The 24,609-nt window shown below is 32.8% G+C and overlaps 2 protein-coding genes across 2 annotated transcripts in view; one reads left to right on the forward strand and one right to left on the reverse strand.

Annotated features, from left to right (window-relative positions):
• LOC120775967 (death-associated protein kinase related) overlaps positions 1-24,609 on the reverse strand; it is a 203,828-nt gene that overhangs the window by 160,333 nt on the left and 18,886 nt on the right. The window lies entirely within an intron of this gene.
• LOC120775968 (3-oxoacyl-[acyl-carrier-protein] reductase FabG-like) lies at positions 2,978-4,452 on the forward strand. Its single transcript, XM_040106384.1, has one exon. The coding sequence runs from the start codon at positions 3,394-3,396 to the stop codon at positions 4,159-4,161; it is 768 nt and encodes a 255-aa protein (XP_039962318.1). The 5' UTR covers positions 2,978-3,393; the 3' UTR covers positions 4,162-4,452.

A 24,609-nucleotide genomic window follows, 5' to 3' on the forward strand; every position in this document is an offset into this window, starting at 1 on the left:
TATAAATAGCCAATGTTTTTTGTAGGGTCAGCTAATTTTGTAATAGTAGTAATTGTGAAGAACCACCGAAAGGTGGACCTTGAGGGATGAAGAGTTGTCAGGACCTCCTTTAATTTACCCTAGGCCAGAAAAACATGGCGACTGGCGACTGACTGCTGGTAGTCGGCCAGCGCTTACTGATTCGGTCTGAAGCAAAACAGTCCAGTAGTGAGCCATAGGTAGCCATAAAAGCTCTAACTCGTTCCCATTCCGCACTTATTGAGACTGAACTGCTTGCCTCGGCAAGTGCGGAAACGATGCAAATGTTGGAAACGGCTTTCGGTGATTCAGTTTTATCAAAAAAAACAAGCCTTCGAGTAGTACAAAGCCTTCAAAGTCGGTTAGAGATCGTTGAAGGCATAACTCGTTCTGATCAAGTGCTTATGAAAAGTGTTTCGAGGATTGGAAAAATTGTTGACATAAGTGTATTACAACTAATGGGGATTACTTTAAAGGCGCCAAAAAAAATCTCAGATGGATAAATAAATATTTATATAAAGTTTAATAGCGCATGTTTCACTTACATCCATTTCATCTATCGATTTTTACTTAATATTTGCGTAAAGCACATGTATAGAGTTACTGAGTTCATTTACTTATTGCAAATGTATTTACGATTCGTTAGAAACTCTCGCTCTTCCCTGCTTTCTCTCTCTCTCCCGCTCTTTCAGTGATGACTTTTATCATTTTCTCAATATTTGTATTTTCCCAATATTCAGCATTCCTAACTTACCCTCAACGATCATTATCTTTCACCCTTTCCCTGCCCAACAATTTATAACACATAAATAATCAATAATTATTTTTCTAGAACAACAACAAATTAAAGCAAAAAATAGATAGACAGATAGAGAGATATTTGAAGGGCAAAAGGCGACCAAAACGTCACTGCAGGCATTCAGACGCCTTTGTAGTTGAGCCGATTCGAAATGAAATTTATTTCATTTTCTAATAGCAGCACAAACTTACAGAATATATACATAATAGATATATGTATAAATATATATGAAGCGACAACAACAAAGTAATCTAAGCATGAGCTAATGCAACTCTAAGAACTTAGAATTATACGAAACAAAATATCTACAGATTGAAGTGTGCTACTGGCAGCCAGAGACTTACTCGCTCCGCTGTCGATAAAGACGAATCGCTTTGCTGTCCAACACTTCGACACTTCGACGGATATGAACGCACAGCGCTGTATTTCGTAGAAGTACGGAAAGGAATGCGCGCGTGGAGCGCTTTGGTGGCAATACAAATTAATCGAAATTAGATTAAATGGAATTTGTGATGTGGTGATTTCATGGAATGTGCTGAATAATGGCGTAATAGATAAAAATGCTGGAGATGTTGCTGGTGGTGGTGATGCTGATGGTGATGATTGTGGTCATTGCTATTTAAAAGAGTAGGCAAAGGTACATTTATAGACACATGAACAGCGCGAGATCGCACATTTGCACTTGAGCAATGCTTTGTGGCGCTATAAATTCACATTCGCGAAGGTTTGGCGTTGCTAAATTTGTTGCACACTCTTCAATGTCGATTAATTAAAGCAAAAATCGTCAGATAAACATTTTGAGCAATTATCTGCATTTTTTCACTTTACTCGTTGCTTCACTTGCTGCCATTTGGAATTTATGGCTGCGTTAGCCTTGAACTGTTTTCGATATTTTTTTCTTTGTATTTCGGCAGTCATCATCACAACCCTTTCGTGGATTCGCCAATTTGGCGAAAACATAATAAAATTGGCTATAAAAACGGTGAGTAAATGTGGTGAATATACATATGTATGTAGATATGTATGTACATATAAACGAGCATACTGGAGTGTATTATTATTTTACGCTTTTTGTGTTTTTTCTTTGTTTTTAAATTTTTTGGTTTATTGATTTTCTGAACGATTTGTTAAAATTTTTTGTGTGTTAATATATGTAGTGCAATTAATTAGAATAAATTATAAATTTACATTCAAAGAGCTGATGAGTAATTTTGATGAATAATTTTGAAATTAAATTTTTTATTTAGTTTTCTTAATTTTTTCAACCTGCTTTTAATTTCGTATTTTTATCATATTTTTTTATAAACTTTTTTACTTTAAATTTTTAAAATGTTTTTTTTTATTTTTTTTAACATTTTTTTAAATTTTTCACATTTTTTAATACATTTTTTCTATTTTTTAAATACTTGCATATTTTTAAATAAAAAAAAATAGTTTTGCTTTAGCCCTTAATTTTTTTTTTTAAACTTTTTTACTTTTTTTACATTTTCTTAATCTTAACTTTAATTTTTTAAAGCAAACTAATTTTTTTATTTTTACCTTTGTCTTTAATTTTTTTATTTTTACATTTATCCTTAATTTTTTTAATATTTTTAAGTTTTTTTATTTTTGTTTTAATTTTTTTACTTTTTGTTTTTTTTTTTTATTTTTTTAACATTTTTTTAAATTTTTCACATTTTTTAATTTTTTTTCTATTTTTTAAATGCTAGCTTATTTTTAAATAAAAAAAAAATAGTTTTGCTTTTGCCCTTAATTATTTTTATTTTTTTAACTTTTTTACTTTGTTTTACATTTTCTTAATTTTTTTTTAATTTTTTAAAGCTAACTAATTTTTTTATTTTTACCTTTGTCTTAATTTTTTTATTTTTACATTTATCCTTAATTTTTTTAATATTTTTAAGTTTTTTTATTTTTAATTTTTTTTTAATTTATTTTTATTTTTTTTAATTTTTTATTTTTATTTTTTATTTTTTTTTAATTTTTTTTTAATTTTTTTTTTGTATTTTATTTCATTTCTTTTTTAATTTTTTTAATTTTTTTTCAAATTTTTTAATATTTTTAAATTTCATTCATTTTTTATTTTATTTTATTTTTTTATTTTTTTATTTATTTTTTTTTATTAATTTTTTTTAATCATTTTTAATTTTTGTTAATTTTTTTTTGATTTTTTTTAAATTTTTTTTAATTTTTCAAAACACCTCTCACAGTCTTATGATATTGTATGCATAACTGCTGATTGAGCAATAAGGGCTGATGCACTATAGAGCAAGTCTATACAAATATAACAAAGAGAAATTATGAACAACTATCTTATCACTTCTTCTGTAGAAAGTCATCATAAATACTCTCTCAAAAGATATAGAGAATGTTAAGAGTATTAGGTGAGCACGTAAAATTTGCTTATAAAATCACGTAACAGACTCACTAACAGTTTCATAAATGAATAAAATTGGCAAAACATAAATATTTACAAAAGCCAAGTGATAAGATGTGAAGGTGTAAATTACCCTCCATAAGTATTAGCGTTGCCCACAGCAATACAGTTCCTTCAACGCCGCGAGTTCGTACAGATCACCATGAGTTTAGTGGGCAAAGTTGTAATTGTAACCGGAGCGAGTTCGGGCATTGGTGCTGCGACGGCAGAAGCTTTTGCCAAAGCAGGTTCCAAAGTGGTGCTCACAGGACGAAATGCAGCGAATTTGAAGGTTACCGAAGCGGCCTGTAAAGCTGCCAACAGCAAAGCCGAACTTCTATTAATCGCTGCTGATGTCACAGTGGATGCGGAACGCATTATAAACACAACAATTGACCGTTTTGGACAATTGGATGTGCTGGTCAATAACGCGGGTATTTTTGAAGTTGGCAACATATTAGATATTGAAGTCGATCAATTTGATAGAATTTTCAATACAAATGTGCGTTCCGTCTTCCTTTTAACTAAATTTGCAGCGCCACACTTGATCAAGACCCAGGGCAATATCGTGAATGTCTCTAGCGTCTCAAGTTTGCGTTCTAACCGTGGTATGTCCGCCTATTGCAGCTCGAAGGCAGCACTGGATCAATTCACTAGATGTATCGCCTTGGATTTGGCGCCGCAAAATGTACGTGTAAATTCTATTAATCCCGGTGTTATTGTGACCGGTATTCATAGAAGTCTTGGTTCATCGCCGCAGGAACTTGACGAATTTTATGTGCGTTCTAAGGCAATGCATCCACTTGGTCGTGTTGGCGAACCAAGAGAGGTAGCCCATGCTATTATTTTCTTAGCTAGTGACAGCACTAGTTTTATAACGGGTGTAACTATGCCCATCGACGGTGGCAGACATGCCCTCAGCTCTTTTTGAATATTGATTGAAATGCCGTTTTTTTTTAAATTGATAAATAAATTTGAAATATAATTAACAAAATTTACTATGTGTCTTAATATTAAGTAATTAACATTAGTAACGGTTACTTTTACATATATATTGGGTAGCAGAAAAAGTTTTTTCGTATATCTACTGAAATATATCGTAATGAAATGGAAATATATATGTATTTTCTCAAGGCATAACGAGCAGGAATCACTTCATCGCTGTCGAATGAGTCTTGTTCTTTTAGAAGCCGCTTTTTTATTCATTTTTTCCTATTGTCCGATTTAAATACAATCTTTCGATTATTATAGCATTTAAATCCAAACAATGGCTGCTATTTTTAGAACCATCAATTATTTGTAGAACTATGGAGTGAAATCTCAGATTCACTTTTAGCCATAAAATAACACAAAGAAGGCCTCAAAGTGACTGCAATTAAGCATAAAAACAAATACTAACGCGAAAAAATTTTTCTTTCTCGATTTTTGCAGACATTTATTCAATGTGATAAATTGCTTTGGCGAGATAAAAATCGCAGAACAATTGAGTGATTGGAAACGAAGAACATACACAGATCCCTATATGCGGACTGTGAATGCAAAAATTGTAGCTGCAGCAACAATGGCAGGCAGCAGCTGCTGACCACAAGCATGCGCTTGAGAAAAAATATGCGAAAAAATTGCGTTTGATGGTAATGGCAAAAACACAGAGAAAAATTGAGAAAAAATTAAGAAAAAAATAATAAAAGAAAACATGCAGAAAGCGACAAGAAACCAAGACACTGCAGACGCACCTAGAAAGAACCTTCAGTTAGCTAAGCGGCGCGGCTGCGCAGCTCACCTCAATGCGCACTCAAAGGTGCAAAGCAGTAAAGGTCTACAAGTCCACATACCAAGCCACCAAACCGAAGCAAACCAAATGTGCTATCGCATGTACATATGTGTGTATGTGTGACATAAGTATGTGTGTGAGTGTATGTTGTAGAAATAACAGCTCGAGGCAGGATGGTAATTTTTCAAGCTCAATACAATCTGTGCGCGCTCTGGCTTTAGCCGCTGATAATGCTAGGCGATTATGTTGCTGACCATTCAACTTCTTTGCATCTCACAGCCCATAAAGCAGCTGAGCATGGCTGAAAAACAAAGGCAGCAGCAAACAGCTAAACAGCACATGAGCAAGAACAAGAACAAGAACAATGGAATGTGCAGCAAGTCAGTCTGCAGTGCTGGTGCTTGGGTGTGTATGCAGACTAGCGGCAGACGTCTGCAGCGGCCAAGCAAATAAGCTGTAGGCCGGGGCTTATTTTTCGGAACGCCGTTGGACGACGTGCGACCTTGAAAGTTTTTTCTCGCATTCAATTCTTTTTTTCCTTTTGTTATCTATTATTATTATTATTTAGTTGCGTTTGTTTGTGTGTGTGCTGTTTTTTACTTTTATTCAATGGTCATACCTAGATTCTGTGGCATTCTTCAACAAGTTCTGCACGCTTGCCAAGTCTGAGGTGGTTCTTCGCCACTTTATGCAACGTTATTTAAGTGTATTTCGTGGCGTATATTTTTTTGTTTGCAATTTCTTGTTTGCTCATTGTTTTTGTTGTAGTTTTTTATTCTCACACACAATGTGTTGTAGTTACGCCATAGCTTTAACGCTTTAACATTGGCCTTCTTCTCCACTTTTTCACTTTTGCATTATGCGATTTGTGATTTGCATTGTTGCTGTGCTGTGCTTGATTCTGTTTCTTGGCAATGGCGGCGTCCAAGAATGCAGACTACACATCGGGAGGCACCCTTAATGGTGAGTGCCACGTATGTGAGGGTTTTTGTTTTGTTGAAATATAGAATATCTAAGCGGATCGGCAGACGTTTTGCTCGAGTGTTTTGTGTGCGACAGCAGTCATAAATCATTTGGTCTAGTAATCGGTGATCCGTTTTTGTTGTTATATGCATTTGCAAGATTGAAGTCGAAGTGAAATTTTATTTTTAGAATGAAGTTTTTGATTTGGAAGAATACTTAAAATGTAGAGGAATTTTTGATGCTTAGAGCAAATTTCAAATTTAATATAAAAAAAAATGCAATGAAAAATATATACATATGTATGCATAAATAACTTTAAAGATAGAAATTATTTTTTAAAAATGTTTAAGAAATTGCAAGGTTAAACAAAAGAAACTAAAATATTTTTTTTTTAATTTAGTAATATTTTAAAAATTTTTTTATTTTATTTTTATTATTTTTTAATATAATTATTTTTATTTTTTATTATTATTTTTATTTTTTTTAATGTTTTTTCATAGTTATTTTTTTTAATTATTTATACATTTTATATTTTTTTTTATTATTTTTTATTTTATTGTTTTATTTTGTTTATTATTTTTTCATTATTTTTTTAATTTTTTTATAAATTTGATTTTTTTTTATTATTTCTATTTTTATAAAATATTTTTGTAATGATTTTATTTTGTAAATTTTATTATTATTATTTTTATTTTTTAATGTTTCTGACAAATATTTTTTATTAATTTTGCATTATTTTTTTAATTTATTTATAATTTTGATTTTTTTATTATTACTTTTATTTTTTTTTTTTTTGTAATTTTGATTTTTTTATTATTACTTTTATTTTTTATTTAATTTTTTATGTAATGATTCTTATTTGGAAATTTATTAGAAATTTCGACTTTTATAATTTTTAAAACAAAATTTCATTCACAAATACTTATTTTAATTTTTTTTTTACTTTTTATTATTATTTTTATTTTTATTATAATTTTATTTATTTTATTTAATTTTATTTTTATTATTATTTTATTATTATTATAATTATTATTTTTTTCTATTTTTAGCATTTTAATGTTTTTATTTAGAAGTTTTAACTTTCATAAATTTAAAACAAAATTTCATTCATAAATATTTGTTAATTAGTTTTTTTATATTTTCTTTTTAAATTTTTAATTTATATTTAGATTTAATTTTAATTTTTTTATATTATTCTTTTTTTTAATTTTTGGAATGTTTTTTATTTTGTAAATTTATTACAAATTTCGATTCCCATACATTTAGAAATAAATTATTTTTCACAAATATTTTTTTAATTAGCTTGTTATTTTATTTTTAATTTCTTTTTGAATTAAATTTTTTTAAATTCTTTTATATTATTTTTATATATTGTAACTTATTAAATTATTATAACTTATTAAAAAAAATTTCCATTTTCATAAACTTAAGAAATAAATTTTTATTTTTTCAATTTAATAATAAATTTATTTTCCCTTAAATTTTCATAATATTAATGAATTTAATTTAATTTTTCTAATTTCAAATTTTTTAAAAATTTTCCATTTTCAAGAAATCCCATAATTTCAAATTTTTTAAATTTTTTTTTTAATTTTTTTTTTTTAATTTTTTTTATTTTTTTTAATTTTTTTTAATTTTTTATTTTTTTAATTTTTTTTTTTTTTTTTTAAGATTTTAAGTTTTTTTTATTTGGAAATTTATTTAAAAAAAATTACCAATTCATAAACTTCAAAAACAAAATTTATTTAAAAAAAATTTATTTGCTAAAAAATCTATTTTCCCAAAAGTTTTCATAATATTAATTAATTCAAATTAAGTTTTTTAATTTCAAATTTATTAAAAATTTTCCATTTTCGAAAATTTCCATAATATTAATTAAGTGACGATATTTAAGCACAAGCCACTCAAATAATACATATGTACATATGTACATACATATTTTATAGGTTTGTACATACATATGTACATATTTTATACTTGCTATGAAAGCGTCGGCATCGATTGCCACTTGATTATCAATTAGCTGTCAAATGATGTTTATTGTTTAATCAATCTGTTTTTATTGTTTTTGTTCTGAGAATTGCACGTTGAGATTATTTGTCTATATGTATGTACATAGGCACATATTTACTTCATACATATATTATATCACATATACTTTTTGCTTCTGTGATATACAAGTACTTATTGGCAAAGCTCTCAACAATTTCCGGTAGGAAGTTTTAGACAAAAAAGACAAAATTTAATTATTATGTTAAAACGTAAAAAATTTTAAATAAAATTAAATTATTGCAGGATTTGAAGAGGTGGTAAGCGAGAAAATATTTTTTTTCTATTTGAAAGATTAAAAAAAAATAAATATTCTTAGAATTGTCTATATAAATATAATAAAAAATTAAAAAAATAAATAAAATATATATAAATATAAAAAAATCGTGTTGAATTTACATTAAAGAAATAATAGTAAATCACCGACTTTGAGGTTCCGAATTATTGTTTATATCACCACATATCAGGCAAAACATTGTATGTACAAAGTATACTTCATAAGTGAGTTTCCGCGCAATTAATTGACAGGCACCCATAAACAAGAGTACATTTTATTGATATATCTAAAACAATAGGAGCAAATACAAAATTTTCCAGTCATAACATCACTAGCTGTAAAATAACAGTAGCAAAATAATTGACGTGTGACGAGTGAGCTGTCAAAACTGACACGAGCAGTCAAAACAACTCGGCAAAACGTCATTAAAGAGAGCAACGAGCAAGCACAAAGGCATGCCAAATTAATGTAGACTAACAAAAAAACATAACAGGACTACAAAATGGCAAAAAATTATACAAAATTATAGAATTTGATTATGGAACACTCAAGTAATTAATTTGGATATACTAGAAATAATAATTATAATTCTATGTAAAGATGAAGCGACTAACTGAACAAAAGTTGGGTTATTTTTCTTTTTTTATAGAGATACAATGATGTTTTTCAAAAATTAATAAACACGTAATTAAATGTAGCATTAATGAGCAGTCATATAATTTGCATGAGATTGCTCATTAGAACTAGTTCAATTTTTTTTCTGTAAAAAACAACACACTCATTTCACAATTATCAACATTTTTCATTTAACGTTAAAAATTCCAATATCTGTTTCTAGCATCTGTAATGCACACGTGTGACTTTCTTGTTATTACACTAATGCGTTGGAATATAAATTTATGGCCCTAGCACATGCCCCTTATTGCGATGACAAAATAATAAAAAAATACATTTGCAATTTTCCGCAATTCACGCCGCCGACTACGGATGCTCCACAGGCCGATTTTATAATTGTAGCAAATAAAATGCTGGTAATGAGTGAATGAATGAATGCGAAATGCGGTAATATTTATTTAGCACGCCATAATTCATATTATGATTGAGTAAAATTATTGTTGATTTTTATTTGTTGGCGTAAAGTCGTAAAATTTTAGCAGTCAATATGAAAATCTGCGAAAAGCGTAAAAAACGTTTAATGTAAAAAATTGTAAAAATTTAAAAAAATAATGTAATCATAAAGAAAATTTAAAATAAAGATTTGTTTAAGCAGGAAGCAATGTGGTGAAAAGCATACGATGCCAGCGACAACCTGAACAAATTTAATCCGGACTGGTACATTTAATCATTCATACAATCATCAAAACATACAATTTTTTTTTGTGAAATGCCTGGCATATAGAAGGGTACAGCCCTTTTTATGTTCATGTGAAGTATGAACTTCATATCTCAAGTACTCTGTCTTTTGCAACTGATTTTTTGGGAAGCAGAAAATTTGTCACGCGATTTTTCCTATGAAAAACAACGTGAACAACGAGTTTGCTTCAAATTTTGTGCTTCCAAACGTCGTGAAGTCATCGAAAACTGAAAATCATTATGTTGGCTTCAGAGAGATAGGAGAGGATCTCAACATCGTTTTTAGATAGACTCAACACAGTTTGGATACAGTTTTGGTTAGAGTTAAATCATGGAAAACTTGCCGCATGCGGGTCGTCAATCCACCTTTGTGGGTGACGAAAACATCGAAAAAGTTAAAGAAGCAGTGCTTGAAAATCCTCGCGTTGGCATCAGAGAGATAGAAGAGGATCTCAGCATTGCCTATAGATACACTCAACACATTTTGGTTACAGTTTCAGTTAAAGTTTCGGTTAAGGTTTTAGGTATGAAGAGCTGAATATTTTGCAAATACGATATCGTGTAGAGGCAGCAAAAGAGAGGCTTGGCAAGGTTCTTAAGAAGAGGTTACAGTTTTGGTTAAAGATTCAGTTAAAGTTTCGGTTTTTAGATATAAAAGTTCGGAATATTTTGCAAATACGATGATCAGGAGATATAGATATATGAATACAACGTGGAAACTGTTCAAAGATCTCGCGAATGGCGCTCCAAAAGTAAGCCGAAACCGAAAAAACCAATCTCGGACGGGGTTTATAACAAGTGAACGGAAAACTGTATTAAGCGTTGGCATGCCTATATTGGTTCAGAAGATTAAGCAATTGAGGGCAATAATAAAGAATTGTATTGAAATACGTGTTATTTGTCAGTCTGGGTCAAATTTGATCATATGTTATCTATCAAAAATCAAAAATATTAAATATTTAACTATTTTAACTAAGTATTTTTTGCTTTAATGTTTTTTTTTTTTGTCAATCCGGGTCAAATTTGATCATATGTTATCTATCAAAAATCAAAAATATTAAATATTTAACTATTTTAACTAAGCAATTTTTGCTTTAATGCTTTTTTTTTTAGTCAATCCGAGTCAAATTTAATCATATGTTATCTATCAAAAATCAAAAATACTTAACTGATTAACTATTTTAACTAAGTAATTTTTGCTTTAATTTTTTTTGGCACTCCGGGTCAAATTTGATCAGCTGTTATCAATAACAAGTCAAATATATTAAGTATTTGAAATATACATACATACATACATATGTTCCACTAAATTGAAAAAACACATATGTACATATGTATATTCTTTCGTTTTTCCATAACTATTTACCACTAATTATAACTATTATAGCCTTAACACCAGAGCATGAAAACCCAATCTGACCGCATTCCACGCTTAATACTTCTATACATTCTAAAAAATTCGAACACTCCCCATTGCCAGAGTGCCAGCGTGCCAGAGTCTGCCCGACTGACAAACTGTCTATTCAACTGCCAGCCTAAGCATTGCTGCCGGTGAGTGAGTTGCTCGACTTTCTATCTGTCTGTCACAGTTTTGTGACACAACAATAACCGGCACTGACACGCAGACGCCTGTCAGCCGCACACCAACGAGCCAACCCAGCCAACAGCTACCGTTTGGGAGTGCAGCAAAACTACTTAGTCACAATATATAATATTGTATGTACATAAGTCAGGCACAAATATAAGTATGTATATGTATGTATGTAAGGTTTCACTATGCCAAACGTTAAATAAATAAATAAAGTAATTCAGCGCAAATACACAAAACTTGCATAATACATAATCAAGTATTACATCTGCATCCGAACATGCCCGAAAGAAAAACAAACGTCAGAAACAGCAACACGAACACACAGCTGATGGATATAAAGTCATAATATGAATGTAAACTGCAAGCGAATTGAGGCGTATAAAAAGCAGCAAAAAAAAAGCAAATATAATATAATTTGCAAAGTCACAACAACTAACGTACCTGCTGTTTATAAATAAATAACTAATAAAAATTAAATGCTCGGCGAAAATAAGCTTGCCAGCCTTTAGTCAGCTGCTCGGTGGGAGTTGATGGGATAAAAACGGTTACTGGGCGCCACAATTGGACAATCAAATGTCGGTGCGTTTGGGCACTTGTGGAACGCAGCATGTGCGAAATAATGCGAAATTAATTTTCCCACTCGCCCACACTCGCTCGTTGGAGCAAAGTTCGTTGATATGCATTTGACGTGGGCAGCCTGGTGTACACGTTGCCCATTTAAAGCGGCAAATTTTAAGCAATAAGCATCATTAACAGACGTGCAAAAAAATAGCATAAATAATATAAACGAAAAATAAAAATATATATGTAAAAATAGAAAAAACATCGCAAAAGAAAATCAGTTATATTTGTGTGTGGTTAGCAGTTACTTTCGGTTACTTTGGTGCGTCGCGAAAAAGGCTTCAAATAAAGCAGCTAAAAATATGGTCAGAACAATTGCTGTGACCGATTTAAAAAGTGAGCAGACGACTGAAAGAAAGGCTGCTCGTCGCATTAGGGCACAGCTGAGCTGAACACGAGTACAGTAAAGAGATTATTTGTCGCTTGCGCAAGTGATGTGCCATTTCTCCTACTTTTATACCCTGAAGAGGTCTGTATATAAGCGAAATAGTTGGTCAATTTCTGAGGTATAGATCACAGATGTAACTTTCTTATGAAGGAGCTGCTCATTTGTCGAAACCGCCGTTATTGGATCACTATAGCATATAGCTGCCTTACAAACTGATCGCTCAAAATCAAGTTTTTGCATGGAAAACTTTTTTATTTGAAGAGATTTCGTCACGAAATTTGGTACGGTTTATTGTCTAAGACAGCGCTACAGCCTCCAAACAATTCATTAAGATTGTACCAATATAGCATATAGCTGCCATACAAACTGATCGATCAAAATCATGTTTTGTATGGAGAACTTTTTTATTTGACAAATTATCATCACAAGATTTGGCATGGATTATGGTGAAAGGTAACGGTACAATCTCCGAAGAAATTGTTCAGATCGTACCACCATAGCATATAGCTGCCATACAAACTGATCGATGAAAATCAAGTTGTTGTAGGGATAACTTTTTTATTTGACCAGCTATCCTCATGAGATTTGGCATGGATTATTATGGAAGGCAACGGTACAATCTGTGAAGAAATTATTAAGATTGGACCATTATAGGTTATAGCTGCCCCACAAACTGATCGATGAAAATCAAGTTTTTGTATGGAACACTTTTTTATTTCAAGTGATTTCGTCACGAAATTTGATACAGATAATTGTCTAAGATAATGACACAATATACAAAAAAATTTTACAGATCGGATCACTATAGCATATAGTTGGCATACAAATTGATCGATGAAAATCTAGTTTTTGTATGTAAAACTTTTTTATTTGAAGAGATTTCGTCACGAAATTTGGTAAGGATTATTGTCCATGGCAACGCCACAGCCTCCGAACAGATTAACAAGATCGCACCACTATAGCATATGGCTGCCATACAAACTGATCTATCTAAATCAACAAAATCGTTTCGCTGCAGAAATAACTTCAATACTAATTAAAGGTTGTTTATATAACGTCACCAGTGAAGGGTATTACAGCTTCGGTGTAGCCGTAGTTTACATTTTCCTTCTTTGCCTTGTCTGTATTATTTTTTAGAGCCAGTTATTGCTGTTATGAAGCGCGCACTTGTAGCAAATAACAATTAGATACATGTGTACATACATATAATAAATATGTAATTATGAAAGTTAAGCTGGCTAACAAGCTGCTCGCGTTCTACCTTTCAGACTTTTTGACACTTTTACCAACAACCACACCACCTTTATGGGCTTCCTGACAAAATCAGAAGCCAAAAAATATAGGCGTAATGATAAAAGCTTCAAGAAGCAACTTGCTAATACCACATACATACATATATAGTAGCTACATACATATCTACATCGAAAATACTGTCGTGTAACACATTATGTGCAAGAGTGGTGAAAGAGCGGGTTTACCACCAAAAGCAACAATTGTGGTGCCATCACCCACCTACCGCAAGCGCTTTGCAGCCAACCGTCAGCAGGCAGCGGGATTATTTTCGCATTAAATTTGTCGGTAGTTGACTCTTTACCCCATTTTGCCGTTAACTCATTTTGTGGCCAGCACACGGGTTCATTTGTGGACGCGCTGCCGCATTTGAAATTGCAAAATATAACAACAGTTGGTGCTAATGCCTGCAGATTACAATTAAATACTGGAAAAAAGAGTGAAACGCAAAAGCGATAGAATAGAAGAGAATAGAATTGTAATTATGGCGCAGATGGCTGCGGGTGTTGAAAAGTAATATGTAATGTAGATTGCTGCTGCTGCTTGTGTGTTGTTGTTGGTGCGTGTGCGAAGCGATATTTGCGGTGGCGAAGTGATAAATTTAATTGTTTAAGACTTTGTTGATTTATTACCTTTTTGCTGATAAATGTACTAGTATTTGATGAAAGTGGAGAATACTTGAATAGCTTGTCACAAGAAAAACAAAATACACATACATTTGTAACATTTGTAACTGTAAAATGAACAGCGGAAATTCACATACATATGTACATACATATGTTTGTATTTAAAACGCAGCTAAAGTGGTACTCAAGTTCGATTGGCTGTTAGGGGGTTTTATTTGTGAATTTAATTAAATTTCGCATTTGATATCTAACAGTAACTATTTTTCATATCAATGTAAGTAGCTATAAGCACCATTTCAAGTAAATAATTCCAAACTTAATAAGGTGTATTAATAAGATAAAGATATTTAATTAAATTCTATGCAATAAAATAATATTATTAGTCACTTTTTAAATATTAGTGCCGAATGGAGACTTGCTTTCTAGAAAAAATTAAATTAAACAAGAAAAAACTTTAACTTCGGCTGCAACGAAGCTATAATACCCTGCACAGGTGCATTTCTTATGGCATAAAAGCATATAAAATGAGCTTTAACATGGTTTTGAACGGTCAGTTTGTATGGAAGTTAGATGCTATTGTAGTCCGATCTGAACATTTTTTTCGGAGATTGGAGCTTTATCTTAAACAATTATCTCTACCAAGTTTGGTGTAGATATCTTGTCAAATAAAAAAGTTTTTCATACAACTTGTTTTTCAACAATCAGTTTGTATGGCAGCTAAATGACATAATTGTCCGATCTGAACAATTTTTTCGGAGATTGTACCGTTGCTTTTCCCAATAATCCGTACCAAATTTCGTGATAAAATCTCTTCAAACAAAAAAGTATTCCATACTAGAACTTGATTTTCTACGGTCAGTTTGTATGACAGCTATATGCTATAGTCAACCGATCTGCAAAATTTGTTTGGAGATTGTAGCATTATCTCAGACAATTATCTATGCCAAATTTGGTGAATATCTCTTGTCAAATAGAAAAGTTTTTCATACAATAACTTGATATCTGAGTTCCCTTCTGGGTTTTCATGGCAATCGGAATATAGACTGATATCCTCACCATAATAATAATAATTAATATAATAATAATTTAAGCAATATCAACAATTAACTTTCGCAAATTAATACAGTAATATAATTTTTTTAAACTATTTTTGCTGTATTTTTTACCGCTTTGTCTAAGCTTCAGTATTACCTGTTCTAATTGGCGCACGACATTCCGCAGACATGACAGCATTGTTAAAATTCCACGGGATTTCTAGTGCGGAACTGCGCTAGTGGCAATAAACGCGCCTGAGGAAGCGAGATAATAATTGCTACAGCAACAACAAGAACAGCAGCAGCAATATTGCACAAAATCGTATGTAATAAGTAATGCAGCGCACATTGTAAGCAAAACTGACAACGTTTGGCGGCGATTGTCGCGCTTGCTGACAAGCAGGCGCTACATTGTGGAGACAAAAAAAGTATAGTCTAAAGCTTTTATGTAAGAAATCGCAAATGATGCACAATTGCTTTATTTGTTTTTATTACTTTTGAGATTAGATGCATAGCGGCGTTGGAAAAGTGGACTTTGATGTATGAAAAACAAAACAAAAATACTTTTAATATACATATATATGTACCTCAAAAATAAAAAAATAGAAAAAAAAATTTATTATCAGCCTGCGATCACTGATTTTTTTTGTAATTTTTCAAATTTTTTTTAATTTTTAAAAAATTAATTTTCGAAAAATATGGGAAATATTTTAATAAAACAAATATTAAATGTTTTATTAAATTAAAAAATAAATAAAAAATAATTTTAAAAAATTAATTAATAAAATTAAAAAAAAAAATTTTAATTAAAAAAAAATTATTTTAAATGGCGCATCAACTTTTTTTGTAAAACTTTTTGTAATTTTAGTTTTTTAATATTACAAAATTTAACTTTTGAAAAATTTCATATTTGAAAAAAAAATTACATTAAATATTTTACTAAAAAGATCGGAAAAAAAAAAAATTTAAAAAGTTAAAAAATAAAAAAAAAATAAAAATAAAAATAAAAAAAAATAAAAATGAAAATGAAAATTAAAAAAAAAATGAAAATGAAAAATAAAAAAATTAATTAAAAAAAAAATAAAAAAAATAAAATAAAAAAAATTAAAAATTTTTTTTTTAAATGTTTAATTTAAAAAATAGTTTAAAAATGGCGCGTCAACTTTCGACCACAGTTTTTTAGAACTTTCTTGAATTTTTTGTAATTTTATTTTTTTAATTCGGCTGAAGGCCTCGTAGCCAGTGCTTATGTATTTATATAATAAAACTCTTTTTGTTATATGAATTATTATAAATAAATAAATAAAATAAAATTTTTTTAATATTACAAAAATTAATTCCCGAAAAATAAGTGAATTTTTAGTAACTTTGAAAACACACATAATTTTTTGCTTTAAAATCCATTTGTACCAAAATAAACAATATAAAGAAAGCTTTATTTGCATAAAATTTTGCCAAACCAGAACTCGCTTTTTGTATCTGAATTTCAATCACGTACAAAGATGCAAATCAAAAATTTTGCTGTTACGGAATTTAGAGTAGCCAGAGTAACGGTTTTGAGAAATATATTTTTTTTTAATAAAAATATTATTTGCACGTAAGTTGGTTTTTTTATCAACCAAATTGCTTACGAACAAAGCATAGTTAATAAAAATAAAAAAATACGAATTATCTGCATTTGTTGTGACTTCTTGGCCAATCACAACAAACGTTATTATGCAGGCACACATACAAACATACATTTGCGTTGTTTATATTTTTGCATAGATATTTTATACACTAAATGCTCAAATAATTATGCATTTTGAACACACCACTCACTCGGCTGTCTTGCATATCATTTTTTATTGTAAACATGTACATATGTATGTACGTATGTGTGTGTGCATGTAGAAATTGATAATTGTAAAAACGTTGTACGTTGCCGCTTTCGGTTGACCATTTGCGCTAAATGCGTCATAGCGGGAAGTTTAAACGGCCGGCGAAACACGTACGCGCAATTTTAAACCAAATCGGGTTTGTCTAACCTCAATGTCATTAGAAGCGAAAATCGTATGGCATACAATTTGAACTACATTCGTGTTAAATACATATGTACATACGTATGTATTGGTAAATAAACAAAATGCTACACACCCAAAACGGTTTTGAATGGAAATTAATGCCAATACAATTTAACTTTCAAAATATACGGTTAATGATTTTCTTTCGAAAAAATGTAATTCTCAATAGATTAATGAATTTTTTTATGAAGAAAAGTTAGCATAGCTAACTATTCGAAAAATTATAGATCCAAAATGGCTGAACCAAATAGAGGTAATTTTTTCAATAGCCTTTTTTTTTTGAAGCCGATCGACATGCGCTCTATGGGCCCTTAGAAAGTTCCAAGAAGATTCAACGTTTTCGAGCCAAATTTTATTCAGCGATGAGGACCATTTTGGGATCAATGGGTATTACATACGAGCAAAATTGCCGAATTTGGGGCGAAGAGCAACCTGAAGAGATTCAAGAGCTGCCATTTCATCCAGAAAAAACCATGGTTTGGGGTGATTTGTGGGACGGTGAAATCATCGGTTCATATTTCTTCAAAAATGATGCCGGTGAGAACGTAACCGTCAATGGCGACCGTTATCGTAGCATGACAACCGGCTATTTGATGCCTAAAATTGAAGCTCGTTGTTTTGGCGACATTTGGGTTCAACAAGACGGCGCCGCTTCCCAGACATCGGATCAATCAATGGATTTATTGAGAAAACACTTGGGTGAGCAGATAATTTCATGCTTTTGGCCGGTCGATTGGTCACCAAGATCGTGTGATATCAGACTGTTAGAATTTTTCCTGTGGCGATATCTAAAGCCTAAAGTAGGCCTTGGAGCAAATCATGCTCGAACGATCATCCAAAATTCGACTCAACGGATAAACCTGTCGAAATCATCGTTAAAATAATGGAAATTGTCGAGATCGACAGTCATGTAATTATTGTTCCGATTGTGCACGAGCTAAAGATTAAAGTTCGAGGTATGCGTGCAACACGAGTTACGGCGAAAACAACTTCATAGACCAAATTTCCATCCGTGAATTGCTGCTGAATTGAAAAACGATCCCTTTCTGAGGCGGATGGTGATGAAAACTGGATCTCTTTCGACAATCTCAAGCGATAATGGTCATGGAGAATGGCGATAAACCGCCGGAAAAGGCCAAGCCATTCTGGGATCAACGGCCAGGATGGAATTTGCTATGTGCTTGGTGGAATTGGCAGGAAATTATGTACCATGTACTGTTCCCAAACTCTTAGCTCGGAACTATACTGTGAACAATTAAGCCAAATGAAGTTACCAATCTCCCAGACGTGGCCAAGTTGACCGATAGGAGAGAAATTTCTTTCATCCGGACTACACCAGATCACAGTCGTCGATAGGGACTTACCACAAGCTTCTGGAGCTTGCTTAGGAGACACTTTATGTGTCTACGTTATAGTGCGGATCTAGCACCAAGCGAATACGGCCTGTAACTATATATGGCAAATGATTGCACTGGTGAAAAATTTGCCTCAAGAGGAGCTTATGAAAATCCTAGAAAATAATGGGTTTCTTTTTACTAGACCTTGTTTATAGTACATAGAATAACAAGCAAGGAACGCCAAGTTCTGTCACCAGTACGAAACTGAAAGCCAATTTCGTTAGAAACCACAGCGCTCTTCTTACCACGAAAATTTTAGCTAAATTCCAAAGCACATGGCAACGCCAATAAAATTTACGAACAACTTTAAAGCCAACAGACAAAATCATTAAATTGCGCGTATAAATTACAAATGGGAAAAGAATGAAGTAAAGTTGGCAAAATGGAGGGGCGAACGACAACGACGACGACGTAAGAAAAATAGGAAATATTTGTATAATGACTTCTAAAGCGTTAAAATAACTCAAAATTTTTATGATGCCAAAGAAGGCGAGCACAAAGCAAGCACAAGCACGTCAGCGGTGCGGGAGGGAGGAGCGAGCAAAAGCATTTCAAACTTCATATACACAATTAGCAAGCACAGAGCTTACCTACCGACAATTACAACAATAAATACCCACACATACAAAGCAATGAACTAATTTACAGCCAAGGAACGGCGGTGGCGGCAACGGACCGCGATGCAACCGGAAAATGTGCAACTGTGGAAAAATGTAACATTCGCAGCACGACCACGACGACGACATGTGAACGAATGAATGAATGAGTGAATAAAATTGCAAGAGCTGAAGGGACCGACCACTGCAAAAGTGGAAGTTAAGTAGTGCACTTGCAGAGCTCGTTGGCGAAAACAATAGGCGCAAGAGTTGGGGAACGCCGGGTTGATGAGGCGACACCACACTTGATGATGATGATGGGATGATGCCTACAATTCCTGCCTGTGCCTTCCTACTCAATTAGGCGCAGTGAGAAAACTGTCAGGCCTTATATTACTGCAAAGCGGGAGAAGGTGGAGCGCCAGCCAACCAGCCGTTTGACAGGAAGCCTGACGGCAGACGCGCACAGCACCAGCCTAGGAGGAAACTTAGTAGCAGTTCCGCGAAAGACGGAAATTGCTGAGCAAATTCTTAGCGCAGCTAGGGAAGCACAGAAGAAAGCAAACAAAACATATACAAACATAGCGAATTCTGCAAAGAAAGGGAGCGCAGCGCGCAGCATTCTCAAAGTCTGATAAGTATTAGCTGGAAAAGCAGGAAATTATGGACAAAACGTTAGAAGCAATGAATCATGTTGCGGCATCAATACAACAATGCTTACATAGAGAAGGCAGCTCAAGCTTGAGAATGCTGATAGCAATGCTTTAGTAACAGTAAATTTTTAAAACGTTTTTATCACTAATTTTTTTTTTTTGCTACACTTTTCCATGCAACTAATTGCAAAATTACATCCCGTCTAGTGGTTTAATGAAAATTAAAATGTTATGGCGGTCCCCTAAGAGCCCAGAGAAAGGCAGGAAACCTCAAACACTTTCATTCAAAGAATAGTTTAGTGCTTTAGCTAGAATTTGTAATGGCAAAGCGAGCACGTGAAAGTGGCTGTAAATGAGCAGACGGCAAGCCTGATTGGTTGGCATTTGAAATGCGGAAAATGGTTGGATATCAGTTAATTAAGACTGACGACACAAAAACAAAAATAAGATGTGGTTGAAAGTTAAAAGGAGTTTGTAATTTTGTTCTTGCTTGTTTTAAAGGAAGTTTGTCTGGTACTGATTAAGATTGAATGCTAACTGGATGAAAAATTATAAGCCATTTGGAACCGCAAAAAATATATATGAGCAGTCCGTAGAGGCGTCTTAAAAATGCTGGATCTCACCAGTGGTGTGTATTTATAAAATTAAGGCACATACCAAAGGTTAGCGAAACTTGTATGAATATATAGTAAGGACCGTTCTCTTAATGTCTGATTAGCAGTCATCTGTCAGTTAAGTTCTGGTTAACTTAACCAAGACTCCATCTTTCGGTAAAGAACCTTTTTTTGACCAGAACTGACAGAAGAAGGCTGCTAACCTTTGAAAAAGTGGCCCTAAATATACACATTATCTTCTGATTAATTAACCGCCGGTTAAGTGATTTCTCAGCGTTTTCAAAAGAAAAATGATTTATTGGAAACTATAAATAATTATTTTGATAATTGGTGAGCCTCGTATGAATATCTGTTAATAATAAATAATCACTTTATCTCCTGGTTAGTTAACCTGTGGTTAATTTTTTCGCCGCGTGTTCGAAACAATTTTTGAGTCAAAAACGGTTACTTGCAAAAAATATATGGTTTTATCGAAATCAATCTAGTAAGTATAACATTGCCTCCTGATTAATTAACCACCGGTTAAGTGATTTCTCAGCGTTTTCAAAAGAAAAATGATTTATTGGAAACTATAAAAAATTGTATTGCTAATAGGAGAGCCTCGTATGAATATTTTATCTCCTGGTTAGTTAACCAACGGTTAATTTTTTCGCCGCGTATTCGAAACAATGTTTAAGTCAAAACGGTTTTTCGGTAAAAATATATGACTGTATCGAAATAATTAAGCAGTATAAGGAGTTACAAAAAGTTAAATAATTTTTACAAATAACTCCGAAACTATTTCCCAAATTAACTTCAGATTTTCGAAAAAAATATTCTCACATATATGTAGATTCCATATATGTATGTATATCGATTTTTTGGAAATTCAAAAGTGGATGTAACCCCTTAAGTATATAAGTATACATTATTCTTTGGTTAGTTAACCAGCAGTTATTTTTGTTGAAGCGGCAGAATTCTGCCGAGTTGACAATATTTGGCCGGATAAAAATTCGGGTCCGTTCCGGTTACGTGGACCCGACTGTAGCGGGAACGAAAACAATAGTTGAGTAATGATGTTTGCTTAGAAAAATATTAATTTATTTGCATATTTGAAATCAGTTTAAAAGCTTTGCGGTTATAAGTCGAGAAATTGTTGTTATATGGACTGATCTATAATTAATCTCTGATTAATTACACTTTTTAAATACAATTTTTTCAGTACATAGAAAAATAAGTATGAGTCAACTAACACAAATTTTGCGCTCTTCATAGAGCTTTTGACCGACGAGTCTTGTATTTACAAAAAAAAAAAACCAGAAACTGGTCATCTAAGGTATGCAAATCTCCACATTTCCGCGTAACTCGCTTCTAACACAATATTCTCCGATTGATGCATCACCACCACCACTGGTGCAAATAGCATGGGTGGCATATGGCTCTAAGCTATGATCCGTGCCATAAACTTAATTTCAATAAAATTGTAATCCATATGGTAAAAGCGTCAATAAGCGCTGGACTACATGCATGTGGGTGGATGCGTGGAGAATCATGCTTTTGCATTAATTACAGCGCTTGGCATACGCACGCTAAATGGACACACATTGTTGGACGCACCACGAGGCACGAATAGCGTGGCGTTGCACGAAATGCGGTGTCTGTATGTATGGCTGGTGTGTTGTATTTATGGCTATGAATTGCGTTTGGCCTAGGGGGTATATAAAAGAATGAATGAATGGCTGGATAATCAAGTGGTTTAATGGCTGTGCATGTGGCCGGTTGTAAGTCCGCATGCATGTGCTTCCTTTATAGGCGGCTCCAGAGGTCTGTACTTGCATAAATCAATATTGTTTGTGCGTCCCAGGCAATGAGAATAGTAAGACGTTTTATAGCATTTATTAGCGTAAATGAAGAAGAGTTGAAGGTGAAGTGTAAATAATTGGTGAATGAGCAAAATGCTATTTTAAAGCTGCATGTAACCGTGACCGTTGTTGTTGTTTAGGCAGTTCAACGAAGAAATGGTTGATTGATGTGTGTTGGTTAGTTGATTTGTGTTGATGGAAGAGTTGTTCTGTAAGGTGGAGATGAAGTTAATGTGAGGATATGCACTCTTCTCTACTTTTGGTCTAGCATATAAAGAAATCTTTGGTTGCGTTGATTCCATTCCGCTAATTTTGATGGTTAATATTTGTGAATGCCACAAGAGTTACATAAAAAAAACCCATGGACTGAAATTCCATCTATGAATCGCTGAGACGGATAAATACTGGTGATGAAAAATTGATCGCTTACAACAACGTCTAACGGAAACGCTTGTGATCGAATGGTGGTGAGCCGGCGCAAAAAGTGGTGAAGCCAGAGTTGACTATCATTGAGGGTTTTTTTGGTGGGACTGCCAGGGAATCATAAACAATGAGCTGCTTCCATCCAGCAATACTCTTAATGCGCACCTGTACTGTCAACATAAGTGCGGCTGGTGACTAGCCAGATCCTTAGAAAGCTTCAAGGCACCCTATGCGTATATATACATATGTACATAGCTATCATATGTATATTTCTTACTAAAACAAAAATATATATATTAAATAAAGTTCATCTCTATGCAAATGACGGTCGTAAAAGTGTTACGATGTCCTTGACATTCCAACGCGTACAACACCAAATTGCATTGACGAGCGTTCGGCTGGGGACTACCGCCAGTGTGCACACAGTTTTTTCGCACATATGGCAATAGCTGCCAGAAAAAAGTAAACAAAAGCGGCTTTATATATCAACAGTTTGCGTTTATGATTTGCTGCAGCCGCTCTCCACATGCGTGCTTTGTGCCTATTTTCACTTTACTTTTAATGTCTTGTAACGATTTTTTCGCATTTTTTTTTTCTTTTTATTTCTTTTATTTTATGACAATCGTTGTGAGGCTGGCTGATAATGTTGAAGGGGGCCAATACGGCGAGGCAGATGACAGCAAGAGGTGGCATCGCTTTTGCAAACGAGCAGCTGAATATATACATATGTAGCTGTGCACAATAATTCTGATTGTACGCGCAATATTATCACAACCGATTGAGGCCGCCGGCGTTGCTACCCTGCTACGCGCGCCACACAGTGCCAGCCACGGCGGTTATGATGGGAAAGTGCAACATAGACTTGACACCCAACACACAAAGCCCCGCGGCACTAAATGCAGATTTCCCTACTTTTGCGTACGCTTGACGTTTGTGGTGATGCGTCGTTAATGTTTAGAATAATCAGCATTTTGCCGCACAAAAATACACAATGCCGCCGTCACTACGCAGCAGCAAACAACATGCTGCAGCATCAAAGCAATGTCTCACTTTTAATAGCTCAACGCATGTACACACAAACGTTATTTTTGTATTGTATGTGTAGAGTCTTCCGCGATCTGGTACTGATAGCGCTCGTGCGTTCTCCAGTTTCGCTGCGCTTCTCCATTGTGTAGTGGAATGCAACGCTATTTAGATGTTATTTTTACACCACACATTTGTATTTTTGTTTTCGTAAACTTTATGCGATAATCGTACAAGTGTGTTGGTGCTCACTTCTTATTTAACGACACAAATTTCTCTTTTTTGCCCGAGGTGCCCGAGATTGTGCTGTTTGTCTGCTTGCACTAGCTTCTAGAACATGCTCCCATTGTGTGTTTGCAGTTAAAAAGTATACATACTTATATATAAGTAAGATAATGTCTGTCTTATTTAGGTTTTCTAATTTAAAACACCACTCCAGGGGTGCTGCTGTGGCTTGTTGCAGATCAAACAATCCGCATATGTTTACTGCACTTAATTTTATGTGTTTCAGGCAATAGCTGAGTTGCAAGCTTTTAATTGTTACAATTTTGAGCACTTAGTACACGAAATGCACAATAATTTGTTGCAATAAAAGTTTTCATTGAAATTAAAATTGGTAGACGCAAAATAAAAGTCATTAGTAGATGTAAACAAAACCAGCTGACGTTTAGTGTTGGTGAAGTCGCTTCGATTTTTGTTCGATATGTGACTGTGGTGGGTTTTTCATTGCTAACAATTGCCACAATTTTTTTGAGAAACTAAATATTATATTATTTTATAATTTTTTTAAATTCTTTTTTAATTCT

This window comes from Bactrocera tryoni, chromosome 4 (assembly GCF_016617805.1).
Source record: "Bactrocera tryoni isolate S06 chromosome 4, CSIRO_BtryS06_freeze2, whole genome shotgun sequence".
NCBI lineage: Eukaryota > Metazoa > Arthropoda > Insecta > Diptera > Tephritidae > Bactrocera > Bactrocera tryoni.